Source organism: Eretmochelys imbricata, chromosome 3 (genome assembly GCF_965152235.1).
Source record: "Eretmochelys imbricata isolate rEreImb1 chromosome 3, rEreImb1.hap1, whole genome shotgun sequence".
Taxonomy (NCBI): Eukaryota; Metazoa; Chordata; order Testudines; family Cheloniidae; genus Eretmochelys; species Eretmochelys imbricata.
This window is the reverse complement of record NC_135574.1, coordinates 48,711,074-48,729,280: the sequence shown is the minus strand read 5'-3', so window position 1 is coordinate 48,729,280 and position 18,207 is coordinate 48,711,074. Positions and strand designations below refer to the sequence as shown.

General features: G+C 39.6%; 1 protein-coding gene across 5 annotated transcripts in view; it reads right to left on the bottom strand.

Annotated features, from left to right (window-relative positions):
- Window positions 1–18,207, bottom strand: part of PRIM2 (DNA primase subunit 2) — a 310,312-nt gene that overhangs the window by 98,338 nt on the left and 193,767 nt on the right. For 4 of the 5 annotated variants that reach the window (XM_077812653.1, XM_077812657.1, XM_077812656.1 and 1 more), the window contains 2 exons: window positions 9,846–9,918; window positions 5,647–5,832 (listed from right to left, as the gene is read on the bottom strand). In XM_077812653.1, coding sequence (XP_077668779.1) covers window positions 5,647–5,832; window positions 9,846–9,918 — 259 coding nt within the window. Of the gene's footprint in view, window positions 1–5,646; window positions 5,833–9,845; window positions 9,919–15,921; window positions 16,000–18,207 lie in introns of those variants that run through there. The other variant, XM_077812658.1, reaches the window with a different exon arrangement.

Sequence of the window (18,207 nt, the reverse complement as noted above, 5' to 3'; positions counted from 1 at the left end):
GGGACTTTTCAGCGTGGAAAAGAGATGACTGGGGAAAATATGATAGAGGCAAATACAAAATCATGACGGGTGTGGAAATAAGTAAATAAGGAAGTGTCATTTACTCCTCATAATGCAAGAACTAGGGGTCACCAAATGAAATTAATAAGCAGCAGGTTTAAAACAAACAAAAGGAAGTATTTCTTCACACAACGCACAGTCAACCTGTGGAACTCTTTGACAGAGGATGTCGTGAAGGGCAAGACTATAACAGGGTTCAAAAAAGAACTAGATAGGTTCATGGAGGATAGGTCCATCAATGGCTATTAGCCAGGATGGGCAGGGATGGTGTCCCTAGTCTCTGTTTGCCAGAAGCTAGGAATGGGATACAGCGGATGGATCACTTGATGATTACCTGTTCTGCTCATTCCCTCTGAAGCACCTGGCATTGGCCACTGTCAGAAGACAGGATACTGAGCTAGACTGACCTTTGGTCTGACCCAGTATGGCCGTTCTTATGCCATACTGTAGCTAAGAGGGCAAATGTAATTCCTGGAAGTGTAAACGGGAATATCAAGTAGGAATAAGGAGATGGTATTCCCTATATAGCATTAGTAAAACCATTACTGAATACAATCTCCAGTTCTGGTGCCCACAATTCAAACAGGATGTAGAAAAATTGGAGAGGCTTCAGAAAAGAGCTACAAGAATGATTAAAGGTCTGGAAAACATGCCTTATAGTGAGAGACTAAGCTAAGTCTTTTTAGTTTATCAAAGAGAAAGCCGACAGCTTGATCACAGTCTGGAAGTACCTACACGCGGAAGAGATTTGTGATAGCAGACAGCTCTGTAATCCAACTGAAAAGGGCATAATGAGAACCAATGGTGAGAAGCTGAAGCTAGACAAATTCAGACTAGAAATAACGCACCAGAATGGCTACTAAACATTAACAATTCAAACTCTCCATCACTTGCAGGCTGTAAGTCAAGATTTCTAAAAGATATGCGATAGCTCAAATACAAGTTATGGGCTTGATGCAGAAATTATCAAGAAGTCCTTTAGTTTATGTTATGCAGGAGGTCAGACTAGATGATAATTAATGGACACTTCTGGTCTTAAAATCTAGGAATCTAAGGGTTTCTCTACACTTAAAATACAACAGCAGGTCAGCTGGGCCACTGCAGCTGGTTGCTGTAGCACTTCCATGTAGACACTGCCTACACAGATGGGAGGGATTCTACCATCAGCATAAATAATCTACCTCCCCAACAGGCGATAGCTAGGTCTGTCTACCTGGGGACTTAGTTTGGCTTAACAATGTGTGGATTTTTCAGACCCCGGATTGATGTAGTTAAACAGACCTAATTTTCTAGTGTAGACCGGCCTAAGACTCTATGACGTTTTGTAAGGCTGGCAGAATCTGACCCTCACTCATATACACTATAACTTTTACTGAAATGTCTATTTTGGGGTTGTGATACAATGCTTTCATTCCTCCTTTTCTAAAATATTTCTAAAGACACTGGAAATATGTAGCCTTTCAGACTGCAGTAGCTACCCCTTCAGACAGATACAAAATCTGAAGATATGTAGATTACAGTATCTGAATTGTCATGATGATTAGTTAAATATGTACCACTTCAGCATTCTTGTTAGGCTCTGATGCAATAATGATGAAATATCAATACTATTAATGTATGCTATGTTCTTTGAACTACACAAGCGTGTCATACTACTTTGATCTTCCTCAGTATTCTGTATCTTAACTGCCTCTCATTCCATTTTCTTTCCATGGGTTAATATGACTGCAACTCTGGAAGAAGTGTAGTGACAAGCAAATCAAAACACAGCATTCTGAAACGTCAAAATGGGACATTACATTCCTATTATCCCAAGAATACATGAGTGTAATACCATGGCACTATTTTCCACTGAGAAAGATTTTAATCAAGAGCTGAAAATTACAACTTTATTTCTTTCTTCTGACAAAGATAACAAGACTGTGAAATTGTACCAAATAAATCTCTTCCTGTTGTAACGTTCCAAGTGCGGATCCTACTTGTATGTCGAAGACCTAAACTATAGCAAAGAGTCCATACTCATATTATGCATTTCATTGGTATCCATAGCTATGTATACTAGGTATCTTTTACAATTCAACATTTGCCTTCTGAAATTACACATGCCCATTTTAGATGACGCTTTGCATCTCTGTTTTACATTGGCTCCTTCCTTAAGGTATGGGGACATTTTAAGGCAAAGGAATTTACAGTGCATTCAGTAGCAAACTGATAAACATATGACACTGTCGTGATCTGATGGATCAAGTTTAGTCATTACACAAATGAAGACTCTTCCTCTAGGACTACAGGTCTGAGGAAACAAAAGCTAAGCTATTAGCAATTTAAAATGTTACATTTTTCAACACCTAAAACACACCTTTAAGGTTCCTGTAGCCAAGACTATTTCTACTTATTGAGCAAATGATGTAATTAAAATTAAAGGTGGGCATGTGAAAAGCAGAGCTCATGTTGACTAGCTAAAACACCCTCTGCTTATCCAGCTTGATATCTGAGAAGTTTGATACAATGTGTAAAATTACAGTTTAGGTGTTAGCAATGTTAAAAGCTGTTATGCAAAAACATTAAATTCTTTCGAACCATAACCAGCTTTTAAATATTGTTAGTGCTATTGGTGTGCGTGGATCCTGCTCAAGATCTTTCAGGTAGAAATTAAAAGATGACAAAGTGATGTTCTTATACATATTTTCCAGGGAAATATGCCTGAAGAAATTCCATCTTCATGATTCTTTAAGTTCAGCATCTTGCTGAGGAAAGCCATTAGCTTTGGTGGCTTGGACATGACACCAGGAGATTTTTGGTTTTCCATGTTTTGGTTTTAACCTCTCTCTGGTACTTGAGCTTCACCCTAGTCATGCAAGTTACTGTGTCCTCTCTGACTGCCCTGCCATAGTTCAGTGACAAGGAAGGGAGGAGATCAGATGACATGATCCATTTTTTTTTCCAGGCCTTGAATAGAAAAAGTGATTTTTTTCTCTTTTCCTTCGATGATTTCCTTTTCCATTAGAGACTACAAATGCATTTGTCATCCTTTATTTTCAGATAAAAGGTAGAATCGTTTTTCAATGTACTCACAATCTGCAACTTAATTTGAAACTTCAAAGATTTTGCAAAACTACACATAAAAATCCCTAACTGTTGTTCATTTCATAAGTGTCTACAGAAATCCTCTGGGGTGGAGATTCTAACACTAACTGGGAAACTAAAAAGGACTAAAACAATAAAAAACTGAGAATAATATAGGTTGAATATTTGCAGGAGAACAGAAGGATCAGCTCTGGAAACTAGAGGATTCTGACTCAGGCCATGTGCCAGTAAGAAGGTACTGGAGAGGGAATCATTCCACCCTGCTCCTTTTACTTTTAGTGCGGAGCATGTGGACAAGAGTGATCCAGTGGGTATAGTGTACTTAGATTTTCAGAAAGTCTTTGACAGGTTCCCTCTCCAAAGGCTCTTAAGCAAAGTAAGCTGTCACGGATAAGAGAAAAAGTCCTCTCATGGATCAGTAACTAGTTAAAAGATAGGAAACAAAGGGTAGGAATAAATGGTCAGTTTTCAAAATGGAGAGAGGTAAATAGTGGTGTCCCCAAGGAGTCTGTACTGGAACCAGTACTATTCAACATATTAATAAATAATCTGGAAAAAGGAGTAAACAGTGAGGTGGCAAAATTTGCATATGAAACAAAACTACTCAAAATAGTTAAGTCCAAATCAGACTGGGACGAGTTACAAAGGGATCTCACGAAACTGAGTGACTGGACAACAAAATGGCAGATGAAATTGAATGTTGATAAATGCAAAGTAATGCACATTGGAAAACAATCCTAAACATACAAAATGATGGGGTCTAATTTATTTGTTACCACTCAAGAAAGATCTTGGAATCACAGTGGATAGTTGTCTGAAATATCTACTCAACGTACAGCAGCAGTCAAAGCTATAGAATCTTAGGAAGCATTAAGAAAGGGAGAGATGAAAAAAACTGAAAATATCATAATGCCACTAATATAAATCCATGATACGCCCACATCTGGAATACTGCATGCAGTTCTGGTCACCCCATTTCAAAAAAGATATATTAGAAATGGAAAAGGTACAGAGAAGAGCAACAAAAACAATTAGAGGAATGGAACAGCTTCCATATGAAGAGAGATTAAAAGGACTGGATCTTTTCAACTTGGAAAAGAGATGATTAAGAGGGGATATGAGAGAAGACGGTAACATTGTGACTTATGTGTAGAAAGTGGATAAGGAAGTGGTATTTAATCCTTCACATTACACAAGAACCAATAAAATTAATAGGCAGCATATTTAAAACAAACAAAAGGAAATACTTCTTCACACTATGCAAAGTCAACCTGTGGAACTTGTTGCCAGGGGATGTTGTGAAGGCCAAAACTATAATGGGATTCAAAAAAGAATTAGATAAGTTCATGAGGGATAGGTCCATCAATGGCTATTAGCTAAGATCATCAGGGATGCAACTCCATGCTCTGGGTGTCCCTGGCCTCTGTTTGCCAGAAGCTGGGAGTGGATGACAGGGGATGGATCACTTGATGATTGCCTATTCTAGTCAATCCCTCTGAAACACCTGGCAATGACCACTGTCAGAAGACAGGATACTGTGCTAGATGGACCATTGGTCTGACCCACAATGGTCATTCTTATGTTCTTGTCTTTCACTGGCTCCTCCTTCTCTATTGCATGATATTTACACAATCTTTCTTAACTTATAAGGCTCTACCCCATCCTACTTATTTCTTATTCACTATCAGAATGTCAGCTCCCACTGATAGGCCCATGATGCCAGCCTCCATCACCCACTTACTAAGTTTTCAAAAAAGCATTCCTTCACACTTTCTCCCATGCTGCCCCTCATCCATGGAAGAAGCTTTCTGTAAATATCCACAAAACTAACACATTATTCTACTTAAAACTCTCTTTCCTATGACACCTAGAAAACACTTAACAATAGTTATGCTCCTGGTGCCTCTGCCTATCATTCTGACCAAAACTGTCTCATTGTTTCCTTTACTCCCCGCATCTGTCTATATACACGTATTGCTTCTTATCTTTAGACTGTAAACTCTTGGGGGCAGTGGCCATCTTTTTCTATGACATCTAGCACAATGGGGTATTGGTCTATGACTAAGACTCTTAGGCATTATGATAATACAAATAATAATAATGACTATTACGAAGTTTCAGCTAGTACAAAATATGGCAACTTTCCTGCCATTTCAGTTCCTGAACTGTGTTGGCTTTTCAGCTGCTTAGTGGTGCAATACAACGTGCCAGTTCTAATCTACGGAACTCTGTTTGGTTTAGAACACGGCTTTCCTTGGAATTGCCTCTCTTTTCCCATGCCTCATTGCAGTGGGTGAGACACAAAAACAACAACATTTTGTTAAAAAGCAAAATTATACCCAAAAGGAGAAAAGTACTTAGAAAGGTGCATTATCCTAGTTTTTACACTAACGTTTAGTAAAATAGTTTCCAGTTAATTATGAAGTGTGGTATGAAGAATAGACTATATTATTAAGAAATCCTTGCACTTTGATATTTAGCCTTGTCTTTAAAACTTACCTTGTCTGCATCCACTTTTCCTTTAATAAATTCAGACTTCCAGAATTGCAAAGCTTGTTCCAGTGTTAAGCCAATGCCCTTTAAGAACAATCCATATTGCATACGGCCTCCGTGACGGAGATGGTGGTTATCACGCAGGGCTTTGTTCAACTGTCTCATGCAAAGAGGAAATGATTTAACAGAAAGCTGCAAGAATAAGAAAATGTGTGTGTAAAACAGACTAGCCAATTAATTGATAGGATATATGCTTATTGGGATTACTAATTAACTCCACTTGGAAAGGCCGATGGCTGGGGGAAATAAAATGCACTGGACTGCAGATAATTCAAATATGTCCTTGACCCTTTAAATTTAATAAGTCTTCCAAGGACAAAAACATAAAACAGAGTAACACAAGTGGAAAGCTACTAAGTAACAAAAGCGTATTTGATAATTTTCTTTCTTACAGCAAAAAACCCCCTGTAGAACTATTACAATGGGTCTTACGCCTGCTTATAACTCCTTGGAGGATTTTACCCCAAAGAAAATGAAGGTGTGTGCGACAGTTTAAACATCAAAGAGTCACAGAATCTGAGGCCAGAAGAGAGCACCAGATCATCTAATCTGACCTCGTGTTAACACAAGCTACCATCACTCAGCACCAGCACACTAAACCCAATAACTGAAATTAGAGCAAAGAAGTATTACAAGTATTACAAGGAAACTAAACTACTATGTGCCACAGACAGATAACAGGTGATCCAATGCATGAGGGCCCTGCAATGGTAGAGAATTGATTACATGTGATATATCCACATATTTCCAGCATGCGACATGCATCCCATGCTACAGAGGAAGACAAAAAAAATCCATGATCACTGCCAATCAGACTCGGGGTAAAATTCCTTCCCGACACCACACATAGGGATCAGTTAGACCCTGAGCATGTGAGCAAGAATAAGCCAGCAAAGCATCTGAGAGAGAGAGAATGCTCAGTACCACCTAAAGCACTGGCCCTCCCTGCCCAGTATCCCATCTCCCACTGTGGTAATCTCTGATTCTTCAAAGGAAAACAACAAAAAACTACACACAGAATCCCTCCCTGATCATTGCAAGTGGCCAGCTGAAGCCCTGAAGCATGAGATTACAAGAACATCAGACATAAACCACAACGCACCCTTCCGCCTCCCACCATCAAAAACCCACCATACAATCCCACTCACAAATGTGTCGAGCTTTCTCTTAAAACTAATTAAATTTTCCCCCACAACTTCTATTGGGAGGCTCTTTTAGAACCTCAATCCTCTGATGGTTAGAACCCTTCTTCTAATTTCCAGATTGAATTTATTCATGGATCGTTTACACCCATTTGTCCCTGTGCCAACATTGTCCAGCATTCCCCAGAACTATGACCTTGTGACAGGTGGGTTGGATCTAGGGACTTCCTGCTAGAAGAAAGGAAATTTTCAGGTAAGATAAAAAATGTTCTGATTCTTCTTTGTAGGGAAGGTCCACAGATCCATCATAATGGGATGTTCAATAGCACTGTGTCACCAGAAGAGGGGTCAGAGAGATCTTTTTAAATAAATAGATCAGTTACTGGGTGAGCATAGAACGTAAATCCCTTCCTCCCATGACAAAGACTGAGATGATCTGCACATTTAACTTGTAAAACATAGTAAAGGTGTGCAAAAACATGACCAGATGGCCACCCTACATCTTTCTTTGTATGTTAGTATAATTCTTCAGGTCATGAAACTTCCACGGCTCTGAATGAAAGAGCACAACAGTTCAAGGGGGAAAAAAACTGTTTTGTCTCTCTGAAAGCTTCTGAAACGACTTTAGTAACTGAAGCCTTAGCAGCAGATGTAGGGTGGTTTTTTGATTTTTAATTTATTTTGAGATTTTTAGACCAACAGAGCTAGAGCTTTCCTGAAGTGAATACTGCATTCAGTGTTGATTTGTACTATACACTATGTACTTCTTACATCAAGAGTATGCCAGAGTTGGAGGTTTTTGCAGGTGGGCAAAAAGAGTGGAAACAAAATTTCTTCTAACAAGGTTTATCTTGGGAATAAAGGTTGTGTTAATGCTTAGCACAATTTTCCCTTCATGAGGGGTGCAGTACTGTTGCAAGACAGAAATTCTATGGGCACTTGTGACAAGGGATCAAAGAAATGCTTAGGGAAGGCATTTAATACAAGATTTATTTCCCGGGAGCGAGTTTTCCTCATTGATGTGGATTTGAGAAGTACAGCCTATTATTACTCTGGAATAAGACTTTGGTTTCTCTCCAGAGTTCTGAATACAAAAAGGTCCCTTGATAGGTTTGCAACTCAGGACCCAACTCTCCATTCAAAGACCTTGGGCTGTAGATTCCATTCTCCTGGATTATCCTTTGTTCTCTTCACCAGCTGCTATGATGTTTATTTCCTCTTTGCATGCTGTGCTTGAGAAAACAGATTTGTTTTTCTTCCTTTTCACTCAGGAACAAAGAAAATTAGATGCGCATAGCCAGAATGAGAATCTAGTGTTTCCTTCTTTGCTGATATAAGCCATTGCGGAAGTGCTTTAAGACGTCACTGGTATATCTTGGCTGATCAGGACTGGATTTATCTTTCTTAGGGCTTAATTGCTCTGAGCCAACTAATATTGTGTTGAAGTTCTGCTCTTTCATTAGCCTAGGGTGAAATTGTTGAAATTCCCTGCTCTTCAAGCTGGCATAGATTTTCTCCACAAACCTGCTCTGATTCTAACATACTTTGGCCTTTTGAGTACCTCTTGGCAATGGGACAAAAGAGAACAGGCACAATAGGTTCTGTGGACTCAAGAAAATAAGAAACTTCTGGAGAAGACATGTGGAACCTCACTGACAACAGTACGTTGGTGAAGAGACCTTCATTCTGCTTCAAGATATCAAAGCCAAGATAGAGTCATTGAAGAATGGATGGCATTGTGCCCTTTGGCCACCAGCTTCTGAATCCTGCCCTCTGATAGGAAAAAAATTTCTGTGAAGGCTGATATCTCTAACTCCCAGAAGTAATATCAGCTCCATGACATCACTTAGATCTTAGTGGAGTTGTCCAATCCATGTTATTCCAGAACGGAATCTGGGCTAAGTGATACCTGTTTTGTGGGCCATTTCCAGGAGCAGTGCTCCAATGAGCAGGTTGTTTTGGAATGGGTATGTGTGAATCCTTTTCTACCAGAGGAAAATACAATGTTTACTAGCACTTTAGTTAATATCCTTAGAGAGGCAGGCAGTTCAAAAAGTAAAAGCAGCATACTGGTAACATCATCTTTTGTATGTGAATCTGGTATCTTTTCCAGGAGGTACATAGAACAATGTGTAGATAAGTGTTCTACAGATAAATTAATGACAGAAAAAGTTTCCTTTGGAATTGCTGCTATGGTGGAATTTAGGATTTCCATCCTGAACCATGGCTTCTGGAGGAATCTGTTCAAAGACCTCTGATAGAGCTTTCCTTGTCTTTGAAATCCTAGGACACTGAGAAGAGAAAGGAGTAGAAGTCTAAGCCTTCTTGTTCTGTGGGAGATCAATTACCCAATTTGAAATAGGTGATATATTGCAGTCTTCATACCCAGGTGTTTCAAATTGGTTGGATGAAAAGCGGGGATGTTAATAATCTTGGTTTTGGAGGTGCATTTAATTCTAATGCTGAATCTCTCTACCTAAGATTCATTCTTCTAATGTAGCATTTAGGCAAAATTCAAAATTTCCTGCCACTTGCTCCCATTTGTTCCCGATTCCCTCTGCCAATTATTGAGGTTTTACAATAAACTTTCATAGGTCCATATTTTTAAAAAATCCCCCAAAACAGGGAAACTGACCAATTATATAGAAATTGACTATAAAATGAAGAAGAAAAACAACTGGAGGTAAAATTAAAAAATTAACACCAACTCATAAACAGTCCCACTCTAATTTCTCACAGGTTGCACTTCAAGTTAACTTTGCTGCATTTTAGCTTTTATGTGACATAATTTTGTTGAACTGGTCCTCAAAACAGTTTGAGAACTACTACTGAAGAGATAAAGCAGATAGTTTAGTCACAGCTTTTATGGACAGGGAGAATAAAGACTTTTTTAAGAAAGGCCAGTCATACCCTAGGAGGTGGTGGGATGAACTGTTAATCATTTTTAGAAAGGCAAGACAACAATGAGCATATAGCAACCAATGAAGAGCACAAAGTACTTACTGCATCAATGTGTTCTAATGAAATTTTCCCAACATTTTTTTGTATGCTGTAATCTGGACCAACATAGGAATGGCTGAAACAAAAAAAGGAAATATGTTGTTTAGTTTAGTTAGTTAAAAAAAGAAATTTTCATAAATGCAGGAATAGATGACCTTGCAACTTTTAGCAAATTAAATTTAGGAACTGAGAACTTTACATGCAAACCACAGACAAGAAAAAAATCGTGCTGATAGTTATCTGTTTTGTAAACCAAATTAGAAATAACACTAAAATCAAGATTATACAGAATTTTTTGTTGTTGTTCCTGTATTCCTTGGGGGGGGAGGGGGGGAGTCTTCAGTCTTTAGATATTGGTGCTCAGTTTGAAAGTGTTGAGACACCCTGGTGAACACATCCTAAAAAAAAAAGGGAACAGTCACTAAAAACTAATTAAAAGTATTCAAAATAATACCAAGAGTACCAAAGTTGTGGTAAACTAAATGTAAGCATCTGGAGCACTACTTGCAATCTCAAATGCATTCTCCTTTGGGGAGGGTGGGGTGGGAGCAGTTATCAGTCTAGTCTGATTGCAGGGCAGAAGAAAAGAGCAATGATGATGAAATTTAACTTTCTTCTCTACTTATGTGGTAGGGTCTCCAACACAATTGGCAACAGGGATAGCTCACACATACAGAGCTACAGGCTCAGCAAGTAGCTCACTGGCCCAAGCTACATTTCTGTGGATGCTGTCAAATTCTAAAAGCCCCCAAACAGTTAAAAACACTGAGTCATATGACAGAACTAGAAAAATATTTTTTAAAATTCAGGCTTCACTAGGAAGACCTGGTGAATTTTTGGCACCCCGTCGGACACTGAAATAAAATAATATTTTGGGGGACAATGACTGTATGCAGTTTTGAATTTAACAGAGAAAGATGACATTTGTACTGAGAGATGTTACTGAATACCCACTAGAAACCATTAAAACCATGATTGTGTATTTAGAAGAACTGTGAGTTAAGGTGAGGATTCTACATGCATTCAGTAATCAAACATTTTTCTTTTTTGATCTTTGAAAACAAGATTTTTTCAGCTGTGAGACAGAGGATGCAAAAAGTAAGAAAAGAAGTAGAATTTGTGTAAAGTTTTGTTGAACTTAATTTGCAAGCATCGGTTTTTACTCAATTAAGCTGCAAATATTGCATAAGAATAAAAACATTTTGGGGAATGCTGATTCAGGGAGACAACTTCTGATAAAAATTAGTGCTGTAAATATTATCAGGCACTCAGTGATTAACTCCAGAAAGAATGGATACGGCTAAGACAGCATGCTGGATGTTACTGTTTATTCTCTGGTACTTGCAATATTTATTTTGTGTAAAACATGCAATTGAGAGATGACTTTACTGTAGTACATGGTATTCTTTCTGTTTAAATCACAGTTAAAACAAATCCTTGTTTACTTCTTTAGTCTTGTTTTCGGCAGACACTAGAGAATTGGTCAAACTTCTTGAGGTTACTGTCATCTTTGGAATACCTCCTCTCTATTCCCAGACAACAGATAGATAACGAAAACTGGTTGAGTGGTATTTTACTATCATCAATTATTTGTATTACTGTAGTGTTTAGCAGCTCTAGTCATAGACCAGAACTCTACTGTCCTAGGTGCTGTCCAATCACAAAACAAAAAAACAGTCCCTTCCCCAAAGATCTTACAATCTAAGTATAAGACAAGAGACAACAGATGGATCAAACAGGCTGATGGAGGAGTACAAGGAAACAATGAGACAATATTGGTCAGTACAATAGCCAGTAATCTCAGCACACAAGTAGTGTCATCATGTTTTTTTGTAGGCATGACAGAAAATGATATGGAGGCATTGGAAGGATGTAGCTAATCACCTTATATAATCATCATTTTATTGTGTTATCTATTGTTGTGGTTAATTCATATGTAATCAATGTGTGATAAATAGATTTAAATTGTAGGTATAGGCATAGGAATAAGTAGGATAGTATTACAGGGGTATAGGTTGACAAATATTTATGAGTGAAGAGTGTGTATTTGGCATATAAGCAAAGTAAAGCTATAAAGCAAGGCCTGCAGCTGAGGCCTGTAAGATGTTACCTTAGCCACATTAGGCCTTAAGCCTAAAGAAGGATGGACATAAGTAGGTGACCTAGGAATAACCCTGTACCAGTAAAGTTACAAGATTATTGTAAAGAATGTGCCTATGGGTGATGTTTGAGAAAACAGGTACACAGTGTACACTCATCTAAACTGCAAGGTACCTGATTGTAATACCATGGAAAATTCCTTTTGTTGGAACAATGGAAATGCCCCAGCAGAACAGGAGAACAAAGAAAGGGATGTTACAACCTGCTGTTAAAAAAGGGACTAGGGGGCAACCTGTTGACCACTAGATCTGAATAAGCAAAGGACAGCTTGTTGTAGAATAAGAAAAAGGAAACTTGAGGGTTGAGGAGAAAGAGAAGAGGGTCTTGGGACCCAGAAGGTACTGACCAAACCCAAAGGTTTCACGATACGGGAAGAAAACTGGAGAGAGGGTTTCTGCATGCAGATTTCGTTATTTTTGCATGGGTCTGCAAGGCTCTATGCTTTCTCCATGAATAAAGTTTGTACACATAGGCTTTTTCAATGAGTTTCTTGCTGTAGCCATCACACATCCATGAAGGGTCAAACTGTAAATCAGAGAACCCCATGAAGATGGGGCTCTGGGAAAACTACTGGTGAGACTGCTTTTGGGGCCTAAGGCAGCTGGACCATATGGTCCCACTTTTGACAAAGGGTACCAAATAGGGAGTCTGCCCTCCGAGACTGAGAGGCCAGAGCCTGGATGCTGTTCAGACTTAGGGTGACCAGATGTCCTAATTTTATAGGGACAGGCCCAATATTTGGGGCTTTGTCTTATGTAGGCACCTACTACCCCCCACCCCCGTCCCGGTTTTTCACACTTGCTGTCTGGTCACCCTACTTAGACTCTTCAGGTTAAGAAGCATTCGGGACCCAATATTTGGATCCAAACCCAACAGCCTAGTGAGCATCCAGCAGTGGGAGCCCAATCAGGTCTGTGACATTTCCTTATCCCTTTTTCTTAAAATCCCATGAGTATTTGAGTAAGAGTATTTAGTATTGAATAAGAGCAGGACACACAGCACTGGCTTTTACATTTTTTTAGAAGAATCAAAAGGAAATTTTTAACCATATTATACAAATGTTATGGTCAGGTCAAAATTTGGATTCAGATTATTTTGGTATTGATCTTTTAAGTACTCTTTGTGTCCGTCTTGACAACTCACTTCATACCTCATGGTTTAACAAGCTAAAGAATTGTACAATCTCCTTCATGGTATCAGTAGACAAATACTTACGCTTACACATAGAAAAATGAGGTAGGTGATGGAGAAAATGAAAGTCTTCTAAATACACCTTCTTCTGTTTTATTTTGGTCTAACTGAAAACACAATATGCACTAGATGCTAATGAAGTTAGAACTGTAGATACTAAACAAAATGAAAAGAAAAGCACTAAAACAGATTTGTAATTGTCTCTCTGAGACAGCCTTCTCAAACAGATTCAACATTTGGTATCTGTATTTTATTAAACCATCTTCAAGTGACAGCAGCTGCCAGACTAAACTTGTCAAAACCTTCTATCTAAAGTTCAAAAAACCTTCTTGAGATTAAAAAAAAACAGAGATGAATTATGAATTAACATCTCTAAAAGACAATATTCTAATTTAGAATCCTGTTTAGGGTGGTAAACATAGCAAAATAGTTAATACTGCATTCCCTGGCAAATAAAATGTTTCGTTTACTTTGAATACCACCTACTAACTATATAACTGCAACTAAAAAATGTTGTGAAGAGCAAAAGAGTAAGATCCTATGAAAACTGCCCTGAACCTAGGGGGCATCTTAATGCGGAATGCAGCAGCATGAGGAAAGTGAGTGCAAGGAGTAGGATTACCTTTACCTAGCCTCCTGTTCCTTGAAAATGGATCTTGGTCAGTTTGAAGAAATTCAGTGGCCAAAACAGTTGAGTCTATAGCTAAGTTAAAGTGACAACACCAACTTCAAAATTGCACATTTAACTGGGTTTTTTTTTAAATCTTCTCTTGTTCCAAACACTGTAACTGACATTAGATTTTTACTGTGGTTATTTAAAGCACTTTGTCTAGTATTTTTTTTAAAGGGTGCCTTAAGTACACCTTTAAGTCCAAATGTTCAGAAGAGACTACTGATATCGGATGCCTAAAATGAAACATCGAAAAGGGGTCTCCATTTTCAGAAAAGGCTGGCCCCTGTAAGGGCACTCAAAATTTGAACGGCACTCTGGACCTAATCCAAAGACCACTGAAATCCATGGAAAGTGTTCCATAGACTACAAAGGGCTTTGGATGAGACCCAACAAGCCTCAGTGTCCCCAGATGTAAAATATATACAATACTCATTTGTAACATGGTACATTTTTCTGGAAACACATGACACCAGTGCTTTTGGATCTCCACTGGCTACCTATTAAGAATGACTCCAAATTTAACAAGCTAGTTTTAACCTTTAAACACCCAACTGGCCTGTGACTTATTTCTGAAAGACTTTCTCTACTGCCACAGCTGAGAATCAAAATGGCATTTGAGCTGAAGCCCCACTCATATGAAAAGCCTTGTCTAAACCAGGAAAATGCATTTGTGATGGAGAAACTGAGTTAACTATGATTAATCAACAGCCCTAATTCAAACACACTGAATGAATCCATTTTCAAGCTTTTAACACTAAGAAATAAAAAACAGAAGGCTCACCATTTCCACTTTTGTAGCAACATCTTAAATTTAAGGTGAGCTCATACTTCTAGAATACCAAGGAATTAGGTGATTTTCTCACCAAAGAATGTAGTCCAGAAAAGTAAAAAAAGTTGATTAAAAATAGCTACGTGATAGGAAGTTTGCAGATTTATTGCCAGTGCAAGACTATTTGATCAAAATTAGTTATTTGATTTTTACTCAGATTTATTATGTATATGTTTTTTTATTTTTAATTTTAAAAATATATCATCTATTTCTGATGAAGGAATCTCTAGAGTCATCTATTTCTGGCCAGCAGATCACTTTCTCTAAGAGAAGAGGGTCTGGTCCTGCCCCGTGGTGTGGGTGGGAGACAGATTTGCAGAGTGAATCCACCCTACACTCATCCTGCAACAGTGGCTCCTGTCCTGCAGGGCTGGGCCTGATGATGTGGCTGGGCAAAACCTGAACAGCACTGAGTCCCCGTGTGTCAGGTTGCCCAGACTAGGAAGTCAGGCTCAGCCCCATGGCACAGGAGCTGCTAGTGTAGGGTTTTTCATTTTATGTCAGTTTATATCTTCTTTTAGATTTTTATTTAGTGGTATTTCAGATTTGCAAAAAGCATGGGGCTCTACAAAGCTCAAGTTCTATGCATGTTATCAGTCAGGGCATGAACAAATAAAATATAGATTTCCCATAATTTCAAATTTCATACTTTCATTGTTCTTTTAGGTTTCTCCACTATGTATTTCTCTCATATTACAGATCTCCCTACTTATCTTACAAAACCACACAATATCATCAGATCCCAACACTAACATCTAGTCTGAGTACCTAAGCCCCAGCACTGATTACCTGTAAACACTAAATAATTTCTAGTGTATTGTATTACAGTAGCATCTTAAGACCCCAATGAGGGATCAGAGCCTCAATATGCTAGGCAATTCACATATACAAATTAAGACTGTCCTTCCCAAACAGTGGGTGGCAGGAAGATTCTAGATGGGTTGCCATGTCCAAAGATTATAGGTAATAGTGGCTCCGAAAAAGGACAAAATGTAGTTGGTGGGTCACCTTAGTAAAAACTTTGGGAACCATTTTACCAAGAGAAAGTTCCCAAAGAGCTTATAAGAAATGATTACTCACCCTATTCAGTAGCTGTGGTTCTCTGAGATGTGTCTCCCTACGGGTGCCCCACTCTAAATCTGCTAGCGCCCCCTGAGGCTTTGAGCAGAGATTTTTCATAGCAGCGTCCATTCAGGCTGCGCGTGCATGTTAGTCAGTCTCATGTCCTCTGCCGTTGTTATATAGCACTCCGCGGAAGAACCGCCTTCAGTTCCTTCTACCATGAAGATCCATAACAGAGAACTCTGAAGCAGAGGAGAAGGAGGGCAGGTAGTGGAGCATCCATAGAGACACACATCTAAAAAAAAAGCAAGGTTACTGCGCAGGATGAGTGTCGAATATAAAGGGAAGGGTAACCACCTTTCTGTATACAGGGCTATAAAATCCCTCCTGGACAGAGGCAAAACCCTTTCACCTGTAAAGTGTTAAGAAGCTAAGGTAACCTTGCTGGCACCTGACCCAAAATGACCAATGAGGGGACAAGATACTTTCAAATCTGGAGGGGTGGGGGGGGGAGGGTTCTGTCTGTCTGTGTGATGCTTTTGCCAGGAATAGATCAGAAATGCAAGCCTTCCAATTCCTGTTAAGTTAGTAAGTAATCTAGCTAGAAAATAAGTTAGATTTTCTTTTGTTTAATGGCTGGTAAAATCAGATATGCTGGAGGGAATGAATATTCCTGTTTTTGTGTCTTTTTGTAACTTAAGGTTTTGCCTAGAGAGATTCTCTGTGTTTTGAATCTGATTACCCTGTAAGGTATTTACCATCCTGATTTTACAGAGGTGAGGAACTGAAGTCTCCAGCATCAAGGGAACAGTTCCAGGCTGAACAGGAAGCAGATGAAAGCCTCAAGAGAACTTGGACAGCAGCACGGAGTAACCCATCGCCTCTCAGCTCTTCTAATCGATCCAGGTTTGTTGTAGAAAGAAGACTTTTACAGAAGGAAATTCTTTCTGGTGGACACCAGAAAAACTACCATCCTCAGCGACAGTTGGTAGTTCTAACTAAGTACTGGGTAAAGCTCTTAAGTTTAGCCCACAAGATCATCCTAGTGGCCATGCTGGGGTGAACAGAACCAAAGACCATTTGGGAAAATCGTTCCCCTGGGAGGGAATGGGCAAGGATATTTCTACCTATGTGCGGTCTTGTGAGGTATGCCAAAGAGTGGGAAAACCCCAAGACCAGGTAAAAGCCCCTCTACAGCCACTCCCCATCACTGCGGTTCCATTTCAGCGAGTAGCTGTGAATATTCTGGGTCCTTTTCCAAAAAAGACACCCAGAGGAAAGGAGTACATACTGACTTCCATGGATTTTCCGACCCAATGGCTAGAAGCATCTAAGCAAAAATAGGGCTAAAAGTGTGTGCCAGGCACTAGCAGACATTTTTGCCAGGGTGGGTGGACCCTCCGACATCCTTACAGATGCAGGAACTAATTTTCTGGCAGGAACTATGGAAAGCCTTTGGGAAGCTCATGTGGTGAACCACTTGGTTGCCACCCCTTACCATCATCAAACAAATGGCCTGGTGAAGAAGTTTAATGGACCTTTGGGGGCCATTAAACTTGATGAGCACTCCAATGATTGGGACCTAGTGTTGCAGCAGGTGCCCTTTGCCTACAAAGCTGTACCACATCCCAGTTTTGGGTTTTCACCATTTGAACTTGTATACGGCCACGAGGTTAAGGGGCCATTACAGTTGGTGAAGCAGCAATGGGAGGGGTTTACACCTTCTCCAGGAACTAACTTTCTGGACTTCTTAACCAACCTACAAAACACCCTCTGAACCTCTTTAGCCCTTGCTAAAGAAAACCTAAAGGATGCTCAAAAAGAGCAAAAAGCCTGGTATGATAAACATGCCAGAGAGCATTCCTTCAAAGCAGGAGACCAGGTCATGGTCTTAAAGGTGCTCCAGGCCCATAAAATGGAAGCATCGTGGGAAGGGCCATTCACGGTCCAAGAGAGCCTGGGAGCTGTTAATTATCTCATAGCATTCCCCACCTCCAACCGAAAGCCTAAGGTACCATATTAATTCTCTAAAGCCCTTTTATTCCAGAGAATTAAAGGTTTGTCAGTTTACAGCCCAGGGAAAAGATGACACAGTGGCCTGAAGGTGTCTACTATGAAGGGAAAAGTGATGGTGGCGTGGAAGAGGTGAACCTCCCCTTGGGCGTATGAAGCGACAGCAGATCAAGGAGCTGTGCACTAGCTATGCGCCGACGTTCTCAGCCACCCCAAGACTGATTGAACGGCATACCACTCCATTGACACAGGCAATGCTCACCCAATTAGAACCCAACCTTATTGGGTGTCTCCTCACGCTAAAACTGCTATAGAACAGGAGATCCAGGACATGTTATAGATGGGTGTAATCCAGCCCTCTGGCAGTGCATGGGCATCTCCAGTGGTTCTAGTTCCCAAACCAGATGGGGAGATACGTTTTTGCATGGACTACCGTA